This window comes from Sylvia atricapilla, chromosome 24 (assembly GCF_009819655.1).
Source record: "Sylvia atricapilla isolate bSylAtr1 chromosome 24, bSylAtr1.pri, whole genome shotgun sequence".
Classification (NCBI taxonomy): domain Eukaryota; kingdom Metazoa; phylum Chordata; class Aves; order Passeriformes; family Sylviidae; genus Sylvia; species Sylvia atricapilla.
The window spans coordinates 6,763,076-6,787,311 of NC_089163.1; the positions used below are offsets into that span (position 1 = coordinate 6,763,076).

Below are 24,236 nucleotides of genomic sequence, written 5' to 3' on the forward strand. Positions count from 1 at the left end.
GAGGGTGCTGGGACATGAGCACCCTCCCCAGGAAATGGTGATAACCCCAAGGCTGCCAGAGCTCCAGGAGCATTTGGACAATGCTCTCAGGCACAGAGTGGGATTGTTTGAATGTCCTGTGCAGGGCTCAGAGTTGGTCTCGATGATCCCTGTGGGCCTCTCCCAACTCAGCATATTCTATGATTTTTTCCAAATGTCTGAATCTCCTTTATCAGCTTAAGGCCATTTCCTCTTGCCCTCTCACTGCAGGCACTGTAGAAGAGACCCCACTACAATCTCCTTCCAGGTAGCTGGAGTTGCCCCAAACCCTCCCCAAGTTGCCCCAAGCCCCCGCCCTCTCCCACGGCTCCCTCGCGGCCCTCGCTCCTCCTGGCGCCAGGGGGCGCTACGGCGGCGGGGGCGCCGCTCTCTCCCGCCCGCCGGGGCCGCGGAGGAGGTGGCTGGGCCGGCCCGGGCCGCGGCGGGAGGGACCAGGGGAGGGACCGAGGGACCGGGGCACCGGGGGAGGGACAGAGGGAGGGCCGCGGCGGAGGCGGCGGCGGGGCCGGGCCGGGTCGGGCCGGGCCGGGCCGGGCCGGGCCGGGAGGTGGAACGCGCGGCCACGCTGAACCCGTCGCGGGGCCTGCGGGAGCAGCATGGCCGCCAGCCTGTGGATGGGGGACGTGAGTGTCCGGCCGGGACCGCGCGGCTTTGTGAGGGGGGCAGAGGGCGGCGGAGCTACGGGGGAAAGCGGCCGGGCCCGGGGGGTGGGGCGCAGGAGCCACGGACCGGCTGATAACCGTCACTGACCGGCACCCGCACACTGACTGACCGACACCCTCACGTTGACACACACGCTCACACCAATTGATGCCCCCACCCTGGCACCCTCACACTGACTGTCTGACACTATTACAGCAAGTGACAACCTGACTGACTGACACTCAGTCTGACACCCACTCAGCAACCGACAGACTGACATCCTCACACTTCTGACACCCTCGCTGACACCTGACACCAGCTGACCCTCCTTGAGTGACTAACCACCTCATACCACTGACACCCCCACACTGACACAGCCTCACAAGCCCCTCACGCATTCAGACACACCTAAACTCCCCAAGTGACAGTCACCTCATACACTCCTGTGCATGCTGACCTGCTCACACAGGCTGACACACACATTCAGACACAAACCCCAGCCTGACAGGCAGATTGCACACCCCGCAGTGAGAGTAACCCTCCTTGCTTGCCTGCAGCTAGGTCACAGTCTCACTTACACCAGTGTCCCTGGCGGGCAGACACATGCATGGACACCAAAAAATCTCACACTTCTATGCTCTTGAGAGGCACTTACACACTCCCATATTCACAGTGTGTACACTTGCATGCTTCATGGATTTATCTGCTGTTTTACCTGCTCAGCTGCCATAGGCACTTACATTCTCATGCTGTGCAAGGCATTTACACAAACTCATGGTTGTGCTGCAAATTGTGCTCACACTTGTATGCGCTCACATTTCTATGCATCTCTCCAAGATTGTCCCTTACAACTAGCCCCCTACATGCACACCTGTGGGTGCACTTACACCCTCATAGGGATTTTGACTTTCCTACATGCACACACATTCATAGGCACTTAACACACCCTGCTAGGTTTCTCATTCCTGCCTGTGTGTGTACCTGGCAGGAAGAGCACCTGTGTGAAGCACCACTCACAGGTGCTTCTTCACCCAAGGTGTCTTGCTGCTCGCTCATGTGCACGCTGTGGGCACACTCACAGTGATGCACAGCCCACAGTGTCCCTTGTGTGCCCTTCACACACCCTCACTCTTGTGCCCCTGTGTCCTTCACCACTCAGTGCTGAGCACACACACTTCCACACTTGAACATACTCTCCCCAGTGTGTCGTAGTGCTCTGCCACTCAGCCACATTGCATGTGTGTGTGTGCTCAGTGTGTTGTGATGCCTGCATTGCTGCCAGTGTGGTGCACTGTCACACGTACATGTGATCTCACTGCTGCATGTAGTGTCCTTGCTGTATGTCATACATTGGTACACATCTGTGTGCACTCCACTATGTGTATCCAGTCACACTAGCATGAGACAGCTTTCCTGCCACCTGTTTCTTTGACACATCTTTCTTTAGCCCCTTTCTTGTAGCTCACACCAGCACAGTCCTGCTTGCATGTAGTGTTCCTCATCTCTCACATGTGTGTGTGACTGTACACACAGTCCAACACATCCCTGAGAATCCTGCTGGGTACTTCTCTCCCACACACACACTCAGCCCAGTTTGCCATGGTATCAGGGAGTCCTCTACTACCTCTGCTCATGCATGGAGACTCTGTGAAGTCTGTTCTCCCTTTTCCCTACACAGAGGGTTATCTGCCACCTCTCTACCATAAAGCCCATCTTCTTTTTCATCACTGCTCTCATAAGCAGGCCATGGCTGTTTGAGTCACACCGACATATCCAAGAAACTGGTTGTCTTTACAAATCCAGCTTTCCTGTACACACACATCCCCAGGAACACCCTGTATAGTGTGTCTGTGCAGAGTGGTGCTGTATATGCTCCTGGGCCAAGTCAGTTCTGCTTCACACTCACCTCCACAGGGCATCTGCTGCCTTTTACACGTCCAAGTGCAGTTATGGTCACCTTTCACATACTGCACATTCTGTCATGTGCATGTCATGCATGCAAGGGGTGGAGCCACCTGGTACCTGACAGACACACAAATACCATGAGCCAGCTGTCTTACACAGGTAAATACATGGAGCTATATGTATTTTGTACATATATTTTTCAGCTCCATGTTACCTGTCACACACACTGCTCCCTATTTTAAATTTGGTTAGTTCCCTCCTCCAGTTTCTGTTATATACAGAGGTACCCTGTTCACTCAGGTTCTTCATAGTATATTTGATCCAAATTCCAGCACCATTTCCTACTTGTCAGTCTCTTACACCACACAGACATGTGCTCTCCAGCATGTTCACATACACTCTTACCTGCACAGTGCCATTCCCTGCCTGTGACATGAACACGGTCAGTGCTGTCATGGGCAGAACAAAGCATAGAGCCACTGTGGGATGTGATTCCAGGGCTTTCCCCGAGTGCTACCCTGGTATCTCCAGGGTTGTGCAAGGCAGACACAGCTCTGCAGACCCCTACCACAGGTCGATGGGGCAATCTCACCTGCCACATGCCCGGGATTGTGCCACACCTGTGTACCCACAGTGCTGGCCCAGCCTTCACTTGCACCTGGAGAAGGAGCCTGCCACCTTCTCCCCTGCTCCCTGTAGCAAATGCTCAGTTTGTTGCTGTATGTTTCTGAGTGGCTTTTGTCCTTCTGTGAAGCTCCCTGTTCTCTGAAATTCATGCTGTCTCTTGGGTTCCACTTTGCAGACTGTTGAGCCTGGTTCATGCATGCCTGCTGGTTTTGAGTGGCATCGACCCTCTTAAATGAGTCTTCTTTTTGAAGTGTAAGGGTAAAATCCTTCTCAATAATGTTTTATCTGCTTAGGGGGACATTGACACATATATGCTCTTTTTTATAGATGCCCTGATCTAACTTTTTTTTTTTTTTTTTTTTTTTTTTTTTTTTTGCTTTTATAGCTGGAGCCCTATATGGATGAAAACTTTGTTTCAAGAGCCTTTGCCACCATGGGAGAGCTTGTTCTGAGTGTAAAAATCATTCGAAACAGGTTGACAGGGTAACTGTTTCTGATTGTTCTCCAAGTGCATTTGGACTGAAGTGTCACTGTGGTCCTTCCATATCAGAGTGAATTTTCTCTTTGAGTTTCTCGCCATTGCTGCCACCGATATGGGAATATTTATGAGGGCAATGGAGAGGGCACTGCTGGCTCTTCAGCCTCCCCTCAACAAACAAGCTTTGGCCCTCATCCTGCAGTGCTCCAGCACTCAGTCAGAGCAGTGTATGTATCTCATTCCATCCCTCTGCGAATTACACCTCCCCAGGCTTTGGTCACAAGTCTGTAGTGCAGCTGTGTGATGCTGGCAGAAGTAGGAAGTCTCTGACACCAAAAAGCAATAAGCAGTTTATTTCTTTATTAGAAATAAAGTGAGTGATTTATGCAGAATAAAGTAGTTTCATTCTTATTAATTTTTCTTTTCTTTTAACAGCTATAGTTTCAGTTTTCTGTAGTTTAAACTTGGGCGGGCAAATTGATGGTCAATGAAAATAGGAAGTAAACTGTAAGCGAAACCATTTTCTATGTATTTATGTTGACCTGACTTATGGTAAGTAGGGGCTATCCCTTGAGATTCAGCTTCTCTTTGGTAGCTAATGTTTATACTTTAAAAAGAAACTGTTCTATGTATTGCAACTATAGCAAATTTCCTACCAGTTATCTAAAATACAACTTTCCTCCTCAAATGTGTTTTAAATTTATAACCTTTGTCTCTTCTCTTCTGTGTTGTATATTCAGAATTCCAGCAGGCTATTGTTTTGTAGAATTTGCAGATCTAGCTACTGCAGAGAAATGTTTACACAAAATCAATGGAAAACCACTTCCTGGTGCAACACCGGTAAGTAAATGGGATCAGCCAGTTGAGAACCAAAACTTCGAAGAGACAGATAGTGTAGAATGTGTATTTTTAATGATTATATATATATATATATTCAATAGTTGGCAAATGGGAATTCTTCTTTGCTTTAGAATTGAAGTTATGACTATAAAACTGTTAATGTTCTTGCCCAGAAAATTATTGAGAAAAACTGCTGATTTCTTTGTGACTGTCTAGATAAAACCCAGGTGTAGAACTGTTGTGGGGTTTTTTTATATCTGAGCATTTCTGCTGTTACCAAAGTCAGACTAATCAGAAACTTGAGAAGAACAAAGAAGAAATTAGACTGAGTATAGCATATAATGCCACAATTCTTCCATCTCCCTCCTTCTGTATAATCATGGAGTCACAGAGTGGTTTGGCTTGTAAAGGACCTTAAAACTTACTGTATTTCATCCCCTACCATGGGAGGGACACCTTCCACTATACCCAGCAAGTTGCTCCAAGCCTGATCCAACCAGGCTTTGAACACTTTCAGGGATGAGGCAACCTGAGAATTTACGTGTAGGTGTTGTTACATGTGTACAGGATGAACTTGCAAGTTCACACTGTCTTTTGAGTAACACTGATTTGCAAGAGAAACATGACTTTTAATCTTGCATTGTTCTTGGCCCTTAGCAAACAGAAATTACTCAAATGTCTTTACAGTGGAGAACGAGCCTGAGTATTGAATAATTGCAGTGTGTAACTAATGTCTCCTCTGCATAAAAGCTGGGTAGTTAGGAAGAAGAGGAGAAATAGTCAGTGAGGCTAATTTTAGGATGTTGACTTGAATATGTGGTAGATTAAAATGGGATGGGTGACACAGCTGTCTGTTGTACCCACAGGAGTTGGCTGCAGTAGCTGGGGTGACTGATTCATAAAGCAGCTCTAGAATCACCTCAGTTATGGTGTGATATACAAGGTAAATGGATTCCTATTTCAGAGTAGTTAATACCCAGAGCAGGAAACCAGGAAGTCCAGATTGAACTGTTTAGTCAATGTTCCTGAGAGGGTGATGTGCCCCATTAAAAGGAGTCCATGAGAGGCCTAGGGATACCTGTTTCACGTGTTTGCTCATGGTTAAGGCAAGCTGATCATCCTGGATGCCTTCTGTTGTCGCCGGAGAGACAAAGAGAGCAGCTCTTTGAAGGAGTAAGATAATAATGGAAGTTTGGTTTTGGGAATACCCATCTTCACAGTTTTTTTAAAAACGGAATGCTGTGGGGAGGAATTATTTTGCACACAGAGAGAATTACAGATGTCAGGGAGAAATCCAAAGCAGCACAAATCAGTGCACTCAGCAGGCAACTGCCCAGTTCATCCTTTGCATTTAGAGACTTTTGCTTACAGAAAATTTAAGTGTGGCTCATGCTTTTATTTATTTCGAAATACTGAATCAGCCAAAGGAATAACAGAGAGCCATGGTGCTGGTGCTGTCTCTTTTTTGCAAGCATTGGTGTTCCCAGTTCCCATCTGAGTGGAAGTACTCTCAGGTATCTCATTGATTTTAAACTCAGAATATTGCAGTGGAGAGTGAGATCCAAGGAGAAAGATCTAAGTGCTTCAAAGTGGAATCTAAATTTTGTGTCAGCTTGTAAATGATCCACAGAAAGTTGTGTAGTACTATGTAAGCATGCAAGGAACAGGCTTATATCCTAGAGTTAAGTTTGTGCTCTGTTTCCCAAGAATTATTTGCCTGTCTTTGAGGGAAGGAAATCTATCATACAAGGTCCAGGAACACACTGGGCTCTTCACTGTACTGAACAAGTACCCTGATCTCTAGGGCATTTCTGATTGCGATCAGAAATCGTGATTTCTGATCCTTACAGTAGACTCGGATGTCTAAGAGTTGATCCAGAGATCTTGGTCTCCTTAGATCTTGGTCGAAACTTACATGTAACTTGTTGCTCGGGTACAAGTTGGTGAGGTCTGGGAGGCTGGGCACAGAGTTCCAGATGGACACAAATCTACTGGGAAACTTGTTTCAAAAATAAATTCAGATGCAAAATTTAGAGGCCTCCAGTGTCCAATGTAGTTTCTGTCAGAACCCTTTAATTTGGATCTTACTAAATGTCCAGAGCCAAGTATTTAGCCACACTTCCAGACTCAGATTGATTCCATTTTCCAGTTTGTTGGATTCTGGTCTGCTAGTGTTTGTGTTAAATCACTAAAGTCCAGTAGTGGTGCTGTCATTTCATTTTAAGACCTTTAAGTTGGAAGAAATTTAACATTTGTTATTACTACCTCTGTTCAGGTTTTGATATTCATTATTATATCTCTATTGACGCTAAATAAAAATGTGCTTGTTACCTTAACTGGCTGGCCTGAAGGCATCGAACATGTCATTAAGAGGGTTGTATTAAATCAGCTTATTGTGTTTTTCCCTAATTGCTTGAATTCACATGACAATTTGAATGTATGGATTCATTTTTGCCTTGTTTCAGGCAAAGCGATTTAAATTGAATTATGCAACATATGGAAAACAGCCTGATAACAGGTGAGTGCTCAATATTTAAATATTAATTTTGTCTGCCTAATGTCTCTATTAATTGCCTTGCAAAAAGTATTCAAAATATGTAAACCCATAGTTCAGCACTGCCAGTCTTTAGCAGAGGGAGGAGAACTTAGACTGCCAGTTTTGTTCTTTGTTCTGTGTGTGGCACAGCAGATTTATCCATCATCCTTTAAGGTATTTAAACTTTGAAGCATCAAAGTATCTAATTAATATGTTATAATTTATGATCTATGTATTGGAAATAGCATATCTATAAATGAGAAATTGTTTTCTTGATGTTTTAGAAATCAGAGATATCCTGTGAGTAATAAGCAGTGAAATAGTCGTTAAATAAAAAGCAGTTTAAAGTTGGTTGTTTGTGCTGTTTGTATTAACTTGAAAAAGCAATGTCAATAAAAATTTTAGTTAAGCAGTTTAACTGGTGACACTTTAAAGTCTCCATTAAATGGTCTTTTAATATCATATCACTCTTCTCTGAATTCAAATATTTACACTAAATGGTAACTGTCACTCAGCATGTCCCTTGGGGTGTTTTGTTTTGCTTTGGTTTTGTGAGGTGTTTTTTGTTTGTTTTGGGTTTTTTTTGGTGATGGGGAGAGGGGGGGTGTTTGGTTGGTTTTGGTTCTTTTGGTGATTGTATTTAAGAAGTTTTCTTTTGATTTCTTTAGTCCAGAATATTCCCTTTTTGTGGGAGACCTGACTCCCGATGTGGATGATGGGATGTTGTATGAATTTTTTGTTAAAGTTTATCCATCGTGTAGAGGTGGAAAAGTTGTTTTGGACCAGGCAGGAGTATCCAAGTAAGTTGTCTTTTATTCACTTTTTTTTTCCACTTCACATGTGGCAATACGAAAGATAAAATGTAGCAAAGGAAAAAAATTATCTTCTGGCTTAGATTTTAGTAATCTTTAAATATAGTGTTCTTGGCCATTCAGTCTGAAGTTTGCTTGAGTTTTAATAGTAACCATGGGTATTATCACTCCTCTGTCAGTGTGAAGCCCTTTGTGTGTTATTGCACTTCTTAAAATGTCTTAAGTAATCTTGAAACACTCTCTTCTTGGACTCTCAGGTGGAATTGTGCTTTACAAACTTTAGGCTATTGAGTGTGTATTCCTGTGAGAGCTGTACAGGTTTTTTTTCAAATAGGGTAGGGCACACAAAGCTGTGATTCACTGTCAGGTTCCCAGTAGCTGCCTTGTTTGTTTTTCCTGAAAATGTCTTCCCCTAAACAGATACCAAAAAGTTGAATTTCTTAATGTAATTAAAACATTTTCTAAATAGCACAAAATTCAACTGTGCTTTCCAGAGCAAGGAGCAGTTGGTGAGCAACCTTGTTTTCAAAGCAGAGCATGGCTTCAGTTAAGCACAGTTTTCTGATAAAATACCTGTAAGAATGTTGGGATAAGATATAGGCTATGACTGTAGGTCTCCCCACCTTCTCATGTGCGGTTTCTCAGTCTTAGATGGGCTGGTTTGAAGGAGTCTCTGGAGGTCTCTGTCTAGCTCCTAACAGGACTGCAGCCAGCATTAGATCATATCATCCATGAATTGTGTGGCCTGGAAAACCTCCCAGGACAGAGATAATTCAGTCTGTCTGGGCAGCCTGTTGCAGGGCTTCACTTCTCCCCAGTCATGAAGTTCCTCTTCATGTGCAACCTGAACCTCTTGCAGAGCTACTCAGTCTCTCTGGCTGTTGAGTCCTCATGCTGTCATTGCCAGCTCACCTGGGACTGACAGTGCTGAGTTGGGATCTGTGTGCCTTCTGCTCCTCCTTAGTGTAAACCCCACAGTTCTTGTTGTGCTGCACCTACTTCAGTCTCTATCTATAGAACAGGTGTTGATGCTCCAGGTTGGACTATTAGTTGTTTGTTGGGAACTGTGCATAGGTGCAGACCTCAAGGAAAGGGAATCTGTGGTAGCTTGGGAAGTGGGGAAAGAGCAAGTACTCAGAGTCCTGCTTCTGGGAAGAGCCAAGCTGTTTTCCCCTGGCAGTGCCAGAGCATTGGTGCCCAGGGCTTTGTTCGGACTTGTGCAGTTGCTCAAAGCTAAGAAAACTGCAGGTGTCAGTGTGATATGAGAGAGGAGCTTAGGGCTTGTGGACATGCCCGGTGAAGCCGTGGTCCTTCTAGCCAGGGCTGGTGGATCAGGAAGGCCTCCTCCCAAGTACCTCTTATGCAGATAGGAGAGGTGCTGTGGTGCTGTGCTTGCTTCTCTGCTTTCTGCTGAGGATGCAGGTGCTGGGGCTTTTCCAAACTTCAGGAGCAGGACAGAAGGTCTGCAGAGAGGTCCTGGCCAGGAAGAAATGATTTCTTTTCACACCAGTGGTTTAGCTATTGGTGTGGAAAAGCTAAATGTCTGGAAGACTTGGAAGAATCAGTGTCTGGAAGACTTGGAAGAATCACTGTCTTCCTTGTGGCACCCAGCATCTATTCCTGTACACTGCATCTATCTCTATCTGTCTATATTTTGGAACTGCCAGTCTTCCCAGTTTCTCTTACACACTCCTGGTCCCATCTGCAAGAGTCTTTCGGCAGCTTAGAAACTTAGTTGGGTTTGTTGACTTGCACTGGATTAATTTGCCATTGTCGTTTGACAGAGGGCAAGTTAAACAAACGTGGGTATGTGTAGAATTTTGCTTGTGCTTAATAATCTATTGTATGTAGATAAGTGTAAGCTTTGATCTGGTCTTTTTGTGAGGAGGAGACATCCATACCTGTGTGTATATATATAAAATAAGATATTTGGACGTGTGTGTGGAGCTTGCTGTGCAAGGTACTGCATTTTCTGGGACATGAACTGCTCTGAAATAGCTGCCAGAGGGGTCCTCCCATGAGTAGTAAGTGATGCTGCTTTCAAAATAGTACATTACTTGGTGTTTAGCAGTTCCCACAGAATAGATAACACACTGTAAATTTACACCCTTGCTTACAGCTTGTTCTTTTCCCAGAGACACAAGCCCTTCCCCTCCCAAACTTCTTCCTTTGCTTAGATGGATTCCTCTTACCCTCCCACACCTAAGTCTTTGATGTTTCTGCTGGGTAAGGCAGCCCATCCCACGATGGGTTCCTGGCACTGCCGTCTTGAATACTGTTGCATTGCTTCTGACTCACTATAGCATCTAAATCCCACATAAAGGACTGTTGGGGTTGGAGGGAGTTGGAGTTTTCTGTCTGGCTGACATGCAGTGCTGCCATACTACAGTGAAGGGTTGTTGCAGAGTCCAGGGGTTCTGGGTGTCCTGACCCTGTTCCAGCTGTGCTCTCAGAGCAGGTTTTAGCTATTTGATGTTAAGAGCTCATTTTCAGGCGCATTGTTGGAAATGCTGTTTTTGGGAATGGCAGAAAGCCTATTTGAATATATTCCTGTTGAAAAGAGAACTTCATTGGAATGCATATCTCATTGACCCTAGGAAAAAGTAGCGTTTTCCATCACACTTGGGGCCGTTTTGGATAGAAGCAAAGTCTGTCTTGTCAATCCTGTGGTGACTTGCGAGTCTTGAGATTATCAGTATCCTCCCAGCAGGGATCTGCAGCTTTATCACATGTCAGTTCATGCATTTCAATATGGCCTGTGTCAGCTCACTTCCAGTTCCCTAGAATCCACTGGCACAAGAGCTACTTTACATTGACAAGCCCTTGAAGTTAGTGCCAGAGCTTGGATATGTGGCTTCAGGCATTCTGGAAAAGCAACTGGAAGGTAGAATAGTTTGATCTCTCCCAAAAGCAGGGACAACAACCCTAATGAACATTTTAATTCACTGTGTTTCCCAAACCAATTCAAACTTCACATGTATTAATTTTTATAATGTGGCATGGCTCGTTGGGGTTGGTTTTATGTGCATTATTCTGTCTCTCTGCAGAGGTTATGGGTTCGTGAAATTCACGGATGAACTGGAACAGAAGAGAGCACTGACAGAGTGTCAGGGAGCTGTGGGGCTGGGCTCTAAACCTGTACGCTTGAGTGTGGCTATACCAAAAGCGTGAGTAGAAGAACAGCTGGACATTTATATGAAAAATCACCTCTGGTTTTAAATACCTTTTAGTGCTATGGGTACATGTCCTAGATGTCTCCATCACAAAATGAAGGAATACCCATGAATATGGGGAGTATCAGAATGCCCAGGAGTTCAAAGAAATTATAACATTAGCTCAAGACTAAGCATTTTACACTGTTGTGAATTGTATATATTATTAAATCCATACACGTGTACACACTGTAGTTTAATATGATTGTTTTTAAAGTGTATGTTCCTTTGCATTAAGTTGAAATGGTGGCTTAATGATGTCTGGATAGCAAAGTTCAACTACATTGCTAATTCTGTTATGATGTCTACTACATGTAAGACTTTTGGGGCAGGGATTAACTTTTTTTTCTGTGTTTGTTCAGAACCTGATACATTGAGATCCTGGTCTGACTTGGGGCTCGTAGCACTAGGGTAATACGAATCATAGTAATTGCTCCCTATTTGAATAATATCTAGATTTTCAGTGACCTCATAAGTCTTGGCGGGGGGTGGGGGGAAGGATGAGAAAAGCAGAAAAAAGGGGTGTATCGTGATGAGAAGATTGATGTTTCCTTCTTCCTACTTCTCACTAATTTCATCATTAGTAGAAATGGCCATTTCCAAGCAGTATTTGTCGTCTCATTATTTCAAATCTTGATAGTAGTTGGAATCCTATTTCCTTGGGAATGCTGCCACTTTATGGCAAGGCATAGGAATTTTAGTCAGTTCTCAGAGTATTTAAGTTTATTTTTTGATTACTAGTAGTTCTTATTTCATGAATTTTTTTCAAGTCTGTGCATGAAGACCACCCAGTTCAGAGAGAAAAGGGACAAATCCTTGCTTAGGTTTCCACATGACAGTTGGCAGAAGGGAGAGTTTTTCCCATTCTTACAAAAGAAAATGCAAGGTTTTTTTGCAAAGCTTTAAGTCTTAAACTCTTCATGTAAAGCAAGACTCAGTACCTTCTCTTAGAAAGCTGCAGATCACTTAACTTCATCCTCCTTATCAGAATGAAAAAGGGACTCCAGTATCTGGACTGTGGTTCAGGATTGTTCCGAACTAAAGCTCATAGTCCTGAACTCTTCCCTTCCCAAAGCCAGGCAGTGATACCAAATTAGCTCATAAAGAATGAAAGCAATGTTTTTTAATTAAGAGAAACATGAATACAGGAAAGGGTATTAAATTTAAACAATTAAATATTGCTTCAGTAAATAGTGAATATATTTTAAAGATTGAAATTTGCATGTTAGACTAAGCCTTGTCTCTTTACCACATTGTATCTTAAGCTGTTTCACTGCTTTTTTCATACTTGTTCTGCACTATTCTATTGCAACTTACTCCTGCTTTATTTTTTTAAGTAATCGTGTGAAACCAATGGAGTACAATCAGATGTACAACTATAATTACAACCAGTATTACCAACAGTATCACAACTACTATGCTCAGTGGGGGTACGACCAGAACACGGGCAGTTACAGCTACAGTTACCCCCAGTATGGCTACACGCAGAGCACCATGCAGGTAGGGCAGCACAGAAACACCACAGAGTTTGAAAGGTGGGATGGGAACATCTTATCTCTATCTCTGAGAATCACAGAATGTCCTGAGCTGGAAGGGACCCACAGGAATCAAGTCCAGCTCCTGGCCCTGCCCACAACACCCCAGCAATCCCACCCTGTGCCCGAGAGCATTGTTCAAATGCTCCTGGAGCTGAGACAGCCTTGGGGTTGTGCCCATTCCCTGGGGAGCCTGTTCAGTGCCCAAGCACCTTCTGGGGGAAGAATCTTTTCCTGATATCCAGCCTGACCCTCCCCTGACACAGCTCCAGCCTTTCCCTCAGGTCCTGTCCCTGGTCACAGAGAGCAAAGATTAAAGCTGTCCCACAGGAGGAGCTGCAGACCCTAATGAGCTCTGCCCTCAGTCTGCTCTGCTCCAAACCGAACACACCAAGATATCTTACTATAGACCTCTTAATAATGAAGTCTTAATATAGCTACTATTTAGTGTTTAGCCCCTGGTGTGTCCTGTTGCCTTATGGAGACTATACTGCTGAGATAAAAAAGTTCTAGAGGACACAAAGGGTCTCTTAATATAGTTGTCAAGGTAGAAGAGTCCTCTTGGTATAGGAAGTGCTCCGAGTACCTTTGGAATCCTTCATAAACTTTGTTATAAAGGGTAGAACACATCAGAACAGTCACCCCACTTCAACCCTGGAATTTCAAGAACTGCCTCTCCTAGAGGTTTAGTGTGGAATCTTGACCATGGGGTGTTGGGAATGGAACACAGGCTTATGTGTGAAGAATTTTGTTGTAATAATTCCAGTGTAAGTTAGTCTCTGACAGTACTAATGAACAACTGATGCTTGCAAAAGAAAATATAATTATTCACTGTCCTAAGGGGTTTGTTTTTCCTTGCAGACATATGAAGAAGTTGGTGAGGATGCATTGGAAGGTATGTTTCTCACATTCTGTATTGAAGTTGTCTGTATGTTCTGCACTGCCTAGAGATAGACTTTCTCAAATCAGCCCTAACTTCAATTTATAATGTACCTTTATCTTTGAGTAAATCTGAGAAAATTTGTGGGTCACTATTACCTAAAACAGTTGCATCCTGGTTTTACTGTTGCTGCTCCTAGTCTGAGCCTGGTTAGGACTGAAACTGTTTGACTTCCCCAGCATTGAGATTCTAATCTTCTGTACTACTGAATTTTTTATCCTTTTTTTACTAGACGTTTTTATTCTGATATGCTACCAAGAAAAAGTAGATATTCTGTTTTTCTATAAAATCTTGACATTTAAAGCCCAGAATACTTCATTGTGCTTTTAGTTTAAAAGTAAAAAGGAATAATATTAGTCACCATGCTGATAAAATATTTGAAGCAGTCATTGCTTGAAATGGATCACTAAGCCAGATAGGGGTTTTAGATACCTGTACAAGTAGCTTTCATTTATTGGTGCAAGAAACTATCATTTCATGCCAGCCATTCCAGATTTCTGTCTTAAGTGGAATATGCACTATGCAGTGTATCTTACTCTTCTCTTAAAAAAAAATTAAATTAAAAATTACATGGTAACATTACGACATCTACAGGATCCACAGGTATGAGTGATGATGTATATGGAAGTTCTTAATGGCTCTTGAAAGCATTCCTGGAGAGCTTTCCTTTTGCTGAACCAAACATCCCAGGACTAGAGTTGGGATATCTCTGGATATCTCTTTTTCTGGTTGATTAAATGAAAGATTCCTACATTTGTAGGAAACCAAATTCATGTATTGCCACTGTATCATTCCTTTTCCTTAAATCTCTTCTCCTGTAATGTGTTACACCATGTTGTAGCTAAAACTAAACATAGAATCCTGGAATGGTTTGGGTGAGAAGGAATTTCAAAAACCATCTTTATCCACCTGCTGCCATAGGCAGGGACACTTTCCCCTATCCCAGGTTGCTCCAAGCCCTGTCCAACCTGGCCTTGGACACTTCTAGGAATGAGGCAGCCACAGCTTCCCTGGGCAACCTGTGCCAGGGCCTCACCTCCCTCCTAGGGAAGTCACGTGTTTATGAACATATTCTTGATGTGTTTTAGAATCTTTCCATTCATTTAGCTTTGTACTGAAAATCATTCACTGACCTGTGTGATTATGCTACTCTGATAACCTGAGCTTGGGTTGCCACTGTTGTTAGGTGAGCTTTATACCCTACAGGGGTTTGGGGAGTCCATCGCTGTGCATTGGGAGCAACAGGATTGGACCTGCTGGCTTTTTGTCCAGCTCCAAAATGCTTTCTGGACATTTCTTCCACATGTAAAATAGGGCTATGCTCACACGTAATGCTGTGACACTCCGTTCATTCCTAACTGTGACTCCAGCTTTGAGCTGCTGGAGGCTTTGGCAGACGAGTTCTGGTGACTGCTTGCAGCAGCACAGGATACTCCCATCCATCCATCCATCATCTGTGACCTCACAGTCATGATGAAGAAGGGAATGGGTGCCTCTGCCTCTGCTCCTGCCCTTCCCATCAGGGCAAGCCCCTTCTGGCAGTGCAGGTGGCTGCACTGGGCTGTGAGGTGGAGGTGTGCGTTCCCTCCACTGGCTCTCCTGTGGGGCAGTCACCACTGTAAAAAGGGATGTGTTTGGATGTAGTTACTCCTTATCCCATTGCAGAGAGATTGAGTAGGGCTGATATGGTCAGGTTTGTGATTGAGTAATGCTGGGAATGTTTGGTGACTCACAGAATGACAGAACACTTAGGGTTGGAAGGAACTCTGGAGATCATGCAGTCCAATCCCCTGTTAATGCAGGCTTACCTAGAGTATGGGACGCAGGAACACATCCAGGTGAGTTTGGAATGTCTCCAGAGAGGGAGACTACACATTCTCCCTGGGCAGCTGTTACAGTGTTCTGCCATGCTCCATGAAAAGAACTTCTTGTTCATGTTGAGATGCTTGCTCCTTGTCTTGTCAGTAGGCACCACTGAACAGAGTCTGGAACAGTCCTCTGACACCTGCCCTGGAGATGTTGAGACTCGCCCTATGTTTGTTTTAATATGTTTGTTTACAGGGTGTTTTTTTTCTGAACGCCTTTGATGTGTGACCTATTTGTCTGTCTTTCCTCCTATAGATCCCACACCTCAGTTAGATGTCCATGAAGCAAACAAGCAGTTTATGGAACAGAGTGAAGAGCTCTACGACGCCTTGATGGACTGTCATTGGCAGCCTTTGGACACTGTGTCATCAGAGATTCCAGCTGTGTTATAGCCTTGTTGCTAAGGCATTGTGTCTGTGAGATATCCTGTCTGTGTGCTGTTACACTGCCCCTGGATCCTGCCGTAGTGAGGGGTGGCCCTTTTCCCCACCCAGGTCTGGTACTCGGAGTACAGGAGGAATGTGGCCTTTCCTGTAGAGAACAAGTATTGTTAGGAGCATAACAGTAACCTTTATTCATGGTGAAAATTAGAACTACGACAGTTTTATTCCATTTGTCTTGAAATGAACTCTTCATACTTACTGGAAATTGTAATTTATAAACTTTTGACAAGATCGCACAGAGGAGACTCTACTCCATCATACAATAAAAAAAGTTGGTCTTTTAAGTAAAACACCCTTTGCATTTTGGTTCCTGCCCATTTTTCTGTTTTGCTGCCCATTCAACTGTCTTAAGTCATTTGACCCAACGCTCATGAATGTGTTATTTCAAAAAAGATCATTGTTGGACACCACTAAAATGTTTCAAAATCTTTCCAGTGACTGGGTAAGGTTGCTGTAACTTGAGCATAGGATGAAAGCTTATGTTAACTTAATCTGTGGTTAACTTGTGGTTAACTTAAGCTGCGATCTTAAGCTTGCAAGTTTGATGTTCGTAAGCAATCAACCCAAAGAGCACTTTGCAGAGCAAAGACAGAAAGGAGTGTTATAAAGCTACAGATTCATGCCTTTTACCTGGTGATCTCTTGTACATCTGGCCTGCTTGTCCACCTGTGTATGAAGAAATAATTCCCCATCAACCAGCAGTTTAAAACACTTTTTCCAGCAACCATATTTAAATGTTATTTTGTGTGTCATGCCTTTATTTTTTTTATTGTGGAGACACCTTGATGATCTAATTAAGATGTTGAGATTTTGTAGTGTCTTCCACTGTCCAGTCAGAGTGAAAGTGAAGATCTTGCAGCAAAAACAGCTCAGAGCATTTGCATTGATATATTGTGCAACAAATGGTTGTTAACTTGGAAAGCAGTTTTCTACTGGATGTTGTATAAGCTGGATGGACAAGCAATATATTTAAGCTGATATGTTACATTACAGGTGAAAGTGAAAATAATAGCACTTATATACATGATATAAGCCCTTTTTCAGGCTTTTGTGCCTTAAAATCTTGGGGAAAGAGGAACAGAGGAACTACCTGTAATAAATGTCTATCCAAGGAATAGTTTGGTAACTGAAATTGCTACTGCAGAGCATTTTGTTGCCTCCCTGCCCATGTTGATGCAGAGATTTGCCACAAAATTTAAATACTTTGATAAAGCTACTTCTACTACACCTTTGTTTGTGTCCATAATTATGACGTATTTGTCAGTCTGTGGTCTTTTTTATCAACTGGACGTGGGATGTGAGGGGAATGGTGATGTGACTGGAGTTAGGTTATTCCTAACAAGTGGAGCTAGAGGACTGCTGGACTCCTGCTGTGAATATTCCTCCTGCTGTGCCCCTGACTGTGCTGCTTTCTCACCTTCACCAGCTCTGAATGTAAGTAAAGGAATGTTCCCTGTGCATTCCAGGAGTTTCAAAAGCAGCAGAAGTGGAAGAGAGAAGAGCTTTATATCCTGGGATTTGGCCGCTCAGCTCAGGACACCCCCTCTTCTTGGGAGGTTCAGCAGAGTGGCATTGCAGAACTGATGGAAAAAAGGGCATTTAAAACACTTTTCTACATCATTCTGTTACTGTGCTGCTCTGTGTGCCTACCCTTCTTCTATTTTGGAGTTTACTTTTCCTACTCCCATGAATTTTAGCTTTTACAATGTGGCCATCCCAGTTTGCTCCAGAGGGCGAAGCCATACTTATTTATCAATATAAATTTATTCTGCTGTTCTCATCTGCCCAGCATTGCTATCTGTGGAGTATTCCCTAATGCCTGGATAAACTATCTCCGTACAAGTCTGTCTCTAGAGGAGAGAGGAACAGGTTACCAGGGATCAGAGAGCAACCCTGTGGGAAAATCCTTTTGCTCTCTGCATTTGTTTTGTGGTGGAAAGAAAAATGGTAAATATTAATCCACCCATCCTAACCCCCAATTCCTGGGAGAGCTGGGCACATACAGACCCTTCTGAGGAATAATTTGGGAGTGCAGAAGGCAGCAGAGATGACCTGCTGACTCTTGTTTACTGGTGCTGCACCGCTTAAAATAGCTCCAGCTCTCATTTCAGGAGAGAAGTTGATGCAAGCCTCTGGGCCTCAGTCTCTGGAGGTATGAGCTGGGCTTTTGGGCTTGTTTGGGAGAATCTCAGCCAAGGTTCTGTGGAGCTGTTAAATCTCTGCATAGTTTTGGGTGTTTTTTTTAATATCACTTACTCATCTCAATATTCATTTTCAGGTCCTGGCCATTATTGCAGTGTCTGAAGCACAGGAGAGACTTTTATATGAAGCTACAAAACAGCCGCTCCTGGAATTTGTAGGGTATGCTTTTTGGAATCCAAGTTAAATAAAGTGTCCAATTTTGTTTCTCCTGGATGGCTACAGGAAAAGCCCAGATTAATTACCATTTAGTGGGACACAGGATGAAAGACAAGGACTTTATGTAATAATGTAAATTCTGCTTTTATCTCTGTGTGCTAAAGGCAAGAAGTCCAAGGAAGATGATATCACAGCTCCCTGGGATTATGTAAAATCTTGAAAATTGCATCCATATTGGCAACAGAGATCATGAAGCACTCTGCCTTTCAGCAGGCAGGATTTATAGAAATTCCAAATACAACTCAAACATTCTTACTGTGTTCTTTGATGAAGATGCAATCATCCAATTTAGATGAAATTGTAGGGACTCTATTTCCCATTTGAGTTACACAGACTGGGAATGTTCAGCAGAGCTGGAGGGACATAGGTGTTTTCAGGCACAAACTGATGATTTCCAAAGGCTGAGCTCTGAGGCCGCAGAGTGGGCTCTTGACATTAGCCTATGTTTAATTAAAAGCTTGATAATACACATTGGGGTGGCCTGGAGGCAATTCAAAGGGATTGACCTGCTTCCAAAGGGATGAGGAGTCTGGAAGCATTTCTTTAGCAAATGTGTGGGTAAGAGGGCTGAAAGGGGCTGACAGTGATTTTTTTTCCCCATATGAGTCTGATTAGAGAAAATTCCTGTTACTTGGATTAGTTTCTGGGGACAGGTTTTTATCCCACACACTGAGACATACACAACACCCTTAGGAATTTCTCTGAATCCCTTTTAAGGAACACAGATAAATATTTGACTAATCTTCCTGTTCTGGGTTTCTCATTATTGGCCTGTTTATCTTCAGTTTTTGCTAAACAAGATCTGAGAGGAATTTTTACCTTCCAGCCTTGCTATCTCCCAGTGATCTTGTAAAGCATACTGGATTCACCTGCTTCTAGATATAGTTTGGTTAACCATGAAATAACTCAGTGGCAGGATGGGGTATGAATCTGAAATGCAATAGCAAAAACTGATAGAGCTGTTCAGGAAGTGTCGCTGACAGAGCTCACTTCCCCTTTTTTCCTGGTTAGAGCATTTCTTCAGAGAATGTCTCCTTTTTTTTTTTTTTTTTTTTTTTTTTTTTTTTCCCTAGCAGTTATTTCAAGTCAAAACAGTTTTTCCAAGTGCAGTCAGTTTTTAAAGAAGGTGTTTGGGGACATTCTCAGCACACACTCATTTTTCCCAGGCACTTGGTGGGATTCTTGGGGTGTTCTGTGCAGGACTGTTGGACTTGATCCTTGTGAGTCCCTTCCAAATTGGGATGTCCCGTTATTCTGTAATTCAAAGATCATGCTGCCTCTGCTGTCAACTTCCAGGGAAAAAGCAATGGTGGACAACACAGTTGATAGAGATTGAGAGCTGACCATGGCCAGGATTTGCCTTGTCCCCTTGATGTGTCCCAGGCAGCCACAGGCACAACAATCCACCTGGATCACTGATGCACACCTGCTTTCCTTTACTGATAGTTTTCACATCCCTATGCATTATCTGCTCCCATCTGTCAGGTGCTGGGAACTGCAGCCTCTTCCAGCATGTGCTCCCTGTGCTGTGCTGTGAAAGAGGCTGGTGAGAGATTCCCGGGAGGTTTCATCAGGGCTTCACTGTCTGTGGACATGCAGTGGGATTTTCTCTGCCCCTCTTGGATCTCCATCCATCTTGTTATGGCAGGCTGAGGTCTCCTGGGCATCCAGTGCTTTTCATTGCTGCTCTTTGGGGATTCTCCCAGTTCAGCAATTGGAAGAGTCTCTTTTAAAGCAATATTTGCCAAGGTTTGAAGTTTTGGGGAAGGTTGATTTTTTTTTCCTACAGTAATCTCCCAGGTTCTACCCTGCCGTAGGATTTGACATGATTTCTAGGCTCACGTTTTACAAATGGCTGTGCCAAGGAGACTCCAGGGATTGCCTCATGGCTTGGCAGAGCAGCTGTGAGATCCATGGAGGAGAAGAACGGGAACAGCTGCTTGTACATTGTCCCTGACAGCTTCGGCAAGGGCTGTCTTAGGGAGGGTTTTGCCACACAAAGTTTACGACTCGTTCCCAGACTTAGCCTTAAATGGCTTAGGGTTTATTTTGTTGCTGATCTGCCATGTTTGGAGGGAATTACCAGCTCAAAAGGTCATTACTGAACATTGGGAAGTTTTTCATCTGTTCATTTGCTCAGAACAGATTCAAATATGACCATCCTTTTTTGCCCTTTCTCCAGGGCTTGGATAGGCAGCAGTTTCAGGCTTTTCTGGCTGATTCCCCATGACGGCTGTGCCTTCAGCATCAGTAGCAGCAGCTGTTCCAGCACTCCCTTCCAGTCCGTTGGCAGGTGCCCCCATTTTAAATCCTTGAATTATGAATCATGAGCCAGGAGCCTTACAGAGGTACTGTGTTGGCAAACAGACTGCTATTTCCAAGAACCTTTCCTTCTGTTCCCTGAAGGTGGAGTGTTTCCCCCGCTCCGAAAGGGAGGAAGGAATAGGGGAAACGCAGCTGCTGCCTTCAGCTTTTCAAAGAGCAACCCCTGGTGTGGACCTTGCATGGAGGAGGAGAGAGAAATTGTACCTGTCTCACCCGGACTGGAGAGTTATTTAGGTGGGGTGAGGGTGTGCAGCTGTTCCCAGTGCTAGTGGGAGTTGTGAATCATGGGATCATGAAATAGTTTGGGTTGGGAGGGGACTGAAAGTTCATCTCATCCATCCGCTGCCATGGGCAGAACACCTGCCACTAGAGCAGGCTGTTGGGGGCTTGTTTATCCTTCGGGATAGGGTGGAGCCGGAGGCTGCAATGGGGTAAGGAAGGAATATACCGGGGCCGCTAGGTAGCGCCATCTACAACTCCCAGAATCCTCTGCGGGAGGGCGCGGCACCAGCAGCCAATCGGAGCCCGCGCTGCCGGGCTATAAAAGATGGCCGCGAGGCAATTTCTTCCTCTTTCGGCTATGGCGGCGAGTCGGGGCGGTTGTGCGAGGACCATCTGGGACCATCTAACGCCATCCTTCTTCGTTAGGGCTCTCCCGCCGCTCGGCTCCGCCGCATCGGCGGCCCGTGGGCATCACGCCCGGCGGCAGCGCTTCAGTGCGCTCCGAAGGCTATGGAGGGCAGCGCGGCCTTGCCCTCGCCTTCCTCCTCAGGCCGGGCCCGGCTCTGGGTGAGTGAGGGACTCCCGAGGCTGAACTAATCCCCTGTCTCGGGACAGGCGGCCGCGGGCGGAAGATCCCCGGACCCGCCCGGCCCTATCGAAGCTGCGTCTGTCGGTGCTGTGGTAGATGCAGTCAAAAAGGAGCCGAGAGCAAAGGGATTTTCCTCGACGGTCGCCGCTCAGTTGGAGCCTTTGTAACTGTCCGGCAACACTTTGGGAAAGTACATGGGTTAGAGGGATTACTGGTGCTGAAAGCAGGCGGCTGCCGCAAATCCCTGCCCCTGGCGCCCAAATAATACACCGGGGAGGGGTCTATCCTGTCTCTGTAGTTTTGCTTTAATTTACTGAAGTTCAAGACTCTTCTTCCCCAGCAGCATCCTGGCATAGACGGTGATCTCGGGACATCGGATGCCTGGTGACGGTCTCAGCTTCAAGCAGGTGAGATGGGCGATCCAGGTTCTGGAGTCCTCAGTTGGGCTGAGAATTTGGTTGGTTTTGTTGCCTTCCTGGGCCAAGAGTAACGACCAGCAGCGTTTCCTGCCCCTCTGATGTCGGCATGTGCTGTTCAAAGGCTATGTATCCTCCATAAGGCTTGTCCTTGGGATTGGATTGCAAACTCCCTTAGTTCTTTCTCCACCCAGGATATGTGTGGCTGAGATAAGGGCAATTTGTCTCTCTAGGGCTCACTAGAGGCAGAACTGAGAATCAACCCTGATCCAGAGCCAGTCAGTCACTCTGTCACAGACTTTACCGAATAACCTCCGTGTTTACCTGCATGTTAATCCAAGAGCTGTAGCTCGACAAAGTAGCTGCAGGTCTCCAACAACATGCCAGAGCAATGGGAAGGTCTTTGACTGCTGGGCCTCTTCTGGCCGTGACTGTCACTCACCCCTCCAATACATTTTTGGGAGTTGAGCTGTTCCTTGTCTGTGATTTCAGGGTGGAGTGAGTCAAAGGTGTGTCCCCAAGAGTCTGCAGCTCGTTGCTGATATTGGGGGTATGTTGTGATGTCTTCCAGGGGTCCTGGGTGTTCCAGAGCTCACCCATCTGATGGATAAACCCAGGTGAGAGGGTAGTACTCTTGTTGGATCTCCACAGCCCATCCCTCCGAATCCCTTTCCCATCAGATCTGAATACCGATCTTGTGGTCGAAAAAGGAGGAAGAGTAAAATTCATGCTGGTCTTGGGCTCTCTACAGGTGTGTCCTGTGCTGAGAGGGGCCACTAGGAAGACAGCCTGCACTGGCCTCACTATTTTAGAAAGTCTGGTTGGGAAGGAAACTCCTGGTCAGGAGAAGGGATAAACATTGGGCACAGGGGTCAGAGGTGCCATGAGGGTTGGAGCGCTGGGATTTGTTTGGAGTTATCTGAGCCATGGATTTACAGTGACCCATTGGCATCAGGCCCTAAACTCTGGCTCTTTTTTCAGCAGTTACCTTGTGGAAAAGGTTGAGAACATGTGAGCCCTGTCCCGAGGGCTTCAGCTTGCTTCCCATAGAACCTGAGTTGGTGGGAAGCTGCAGCATGGAGAATGTGAGTGTCCGTCCCCTGGGGAACTCCTGGTATTGAGATGGGCAGTAAGTTTAAACTAGATACTGGGAGGAAATACTTAAAGGGGGGAGGCCCTGTTTGCCCAGAGGAGCTGTGGCTGCCGCATCCCTCAAGTGTCCAGGGCCAGGTTATTCAGACCTGGGGCTTAGGCCATCCTGGTCTGGTGGAAAGTGTCCCTGGCCATGCAGGGTGTGGAACGGAGTGAGCTTTTAAGGTCCTCCTAAGCCAAACCGTTCTGGTGTTGCATGATCTGGAGTGCGGTCTGGAGGACAGAGGACAGTACAAGCTGACTGTGCTTGTGCTGGAAGTGACCAGTTTTTTTTCCTGGACTGTGTAGGTGGGAATGATCAGCCTCGTTTCAGAGGGTTTTCGTTGGCCAGAGTTGTGACCTGTAGTGCAGGGTGTGGGTAAGAACAGTGGCAGTGCAGCCTGGTCCATGATGATTCCCAAGTCTGGAGACTGTTGGATGAGTCCTGCGGATATGGGGCTGAGGCCAGGTATGAGACACCCAAAACCACACAGCGACGAGGGAACATCCAGGAGTTCTGGAATTTGGATGCAATCTCACACAGTGCTGAGCCTAACTCCTCATCACTCAGCTGGATTCTTTTTTTATCCCTTTTTTCAGGCCTAAGCAGAGGGCAAGCCATCCCTGAGGAACTTGGTGCCACAGTGCCCAGACTGTTCTTTCCCAGCCCTCTCCTCCAGAAGTCGGAGCTCTGCAGAACCAGATCCTGACTCCTTCCAGAGCTGTGAGCTCCACCAAATGTTCTGGCCTCTACTCATGTGCAGTGGAGGGAGATTAAACTCCAAATGTTGCTCAAGCTCCCATTCAGATGCTCCACATGGAAGAACAGTCTGTTCCTTGGAGTTTTCTCAGGAGGGGAGCTGGATATCAAATACTTGGTTAGAGCAGGGAGCCAGTAATTGCCAAGGTAGTGGGTTTGCTCTCTGTACAGGCCATTCACTTAAGACCTGGACTTGGTGATCCCTGTGGGTCCCTTCCAACTTGGAGTATTCTGTGTGTGTTACGTGTTTCAATAAATGCAATTACTTCAAATCCTTGTGGTGTCTCCTGTGTTCTAATTGCATTGGGATGGGATGAGACTGGGCTGGCTCTGAGCCAGGGAGCCTGAGCATCCCCTTCCAGTGGAGCTCACCAGTGCTCGGACATGTTCCTGTGCTTGCTGCAGCACCTGCCATTGGGGTGTCCCCTGCAGCCCTCAGCAGGGGTCTCTGGAATGCAGAAACCCACCTGGGCCTTCATGGAGGTGCTAGAGCAGCTGCT

General features: G+C 45.3%; 1 protein-coding gene, 1 long non-coding RNA gene and 4 other non-coding genes across 17 annotated transcripts; all 6 read left to right on the forward strand.

The window, feature by feature from the left end:
* Nucleotides 1–525: 525 nt before the first annotated feature.
* On the forward strand, nt 526–16,165 carry TRNAU1AP (tRNA selenocysteine 1 associated protein 1). 3 transcript variants are annotated; one of them, XM_066335396.1, is made up of 10 exons: nt 526–662; nt 3,389–3,465; nt 3,599–3,696; nt 4,432–4,531; nt 6,997–7,049; nt 7,736–7,867; nt 10,927–11,046; nt 12,429–12,591; nt 13,488–13,521; nt 15,688–16,165. In XM_066335396.1, the coding sequence occupies exons 3-10, from the start codon at nt 3,611–3,613 to the stop codon at nt 15,822–15,824; spliced, it is 825 nt and encodes a 274-aa protein (XP_066191493.1). In that variant the 5' UTR covers nt 526–662; nt 3,389–3,465; nt 3,599–3,610; the 3' UTR covers nt 15,825–16,165. The 3 variants fall into 3 exon arrangements, with proteins under 3 accessions (XP_066191493.1, XP_066191492.1, XP_066191494.1); XM_066335395.1 differs by lacking the exon at nt 3,389–3,465 and having other exon boundaries at nt 527–662; XM_066335397.1 differs by lacking the exons at nt 3,389–3,465; nt 10,927–11,046 and having other exon boundaries at nt 527–662.
* Nucleotides 16,166–21,201: 5,036 nt separating this feature from the next.
* Nucleotides 21,202–24,008, forward strand: LOC136371141 (uncharacterized). Of its 10 annotated transcripts, none has more exons than XR_010745284.1 (5): nt 21,202–21,407; nt 21,770–21,836; nt 22,338–22,462; nt 22,827–22,930; nt 23,577–24,008. It is a non-coding gene; the product is annotated as an uncharacterized lncRNA (long non-coding RNA). The 10 variants fall into 10 exon arrangements; XR_010745287.1 differs by having other exon boundaries at nt 22,830–22,930; XR_010745291.1 differs by having other exon boundaries at nt 21,773–21,836; nt 22,417–22,462.
* On the forward strand, nt 21,485–21,627 carry LOC136371429 (small nucleolar RNA SNORA16B/SNORA16A family). Its single transcript, XR_010745343.1, has one exon. It is a non-coding gene; the product is annotated as a small nucleolar RNA SNORA16B/SNORA16A family (small nucleolar RNA).
* LOC136371430 (small nucleolar RNA SNORA44) lies at nt 22,170–22,300 on the forward strand. The gene has a single exon (XR_010745344.1). It is a non-coding gene; the product is annotated as a small nucleolar RNA SNORA44 (small nucleolar RNA).
* On the forward strand, nt 22,501–22,617 carry LOC136371431 (small nucleolar RNA SNORA61). The gene has a single exon (XR_010745345.1). It is a non-coding gene; the product is annotated as a small nucleolar RNA SNORA61 (small nucleolar RNA).
* On the forward strand, nt 23,377–23,447 carry LOC136371426 (small nucleolar RNA SNORD99). Its single transcript, XR_010745341.1, has one exon. It is a non-coding gene; the product is annotated as a small nucleolar RNA SNORD99 (small nucleolar RNA).
* Nucleotides 24,009–24,236: the final 228 nt, after the last annotated feature.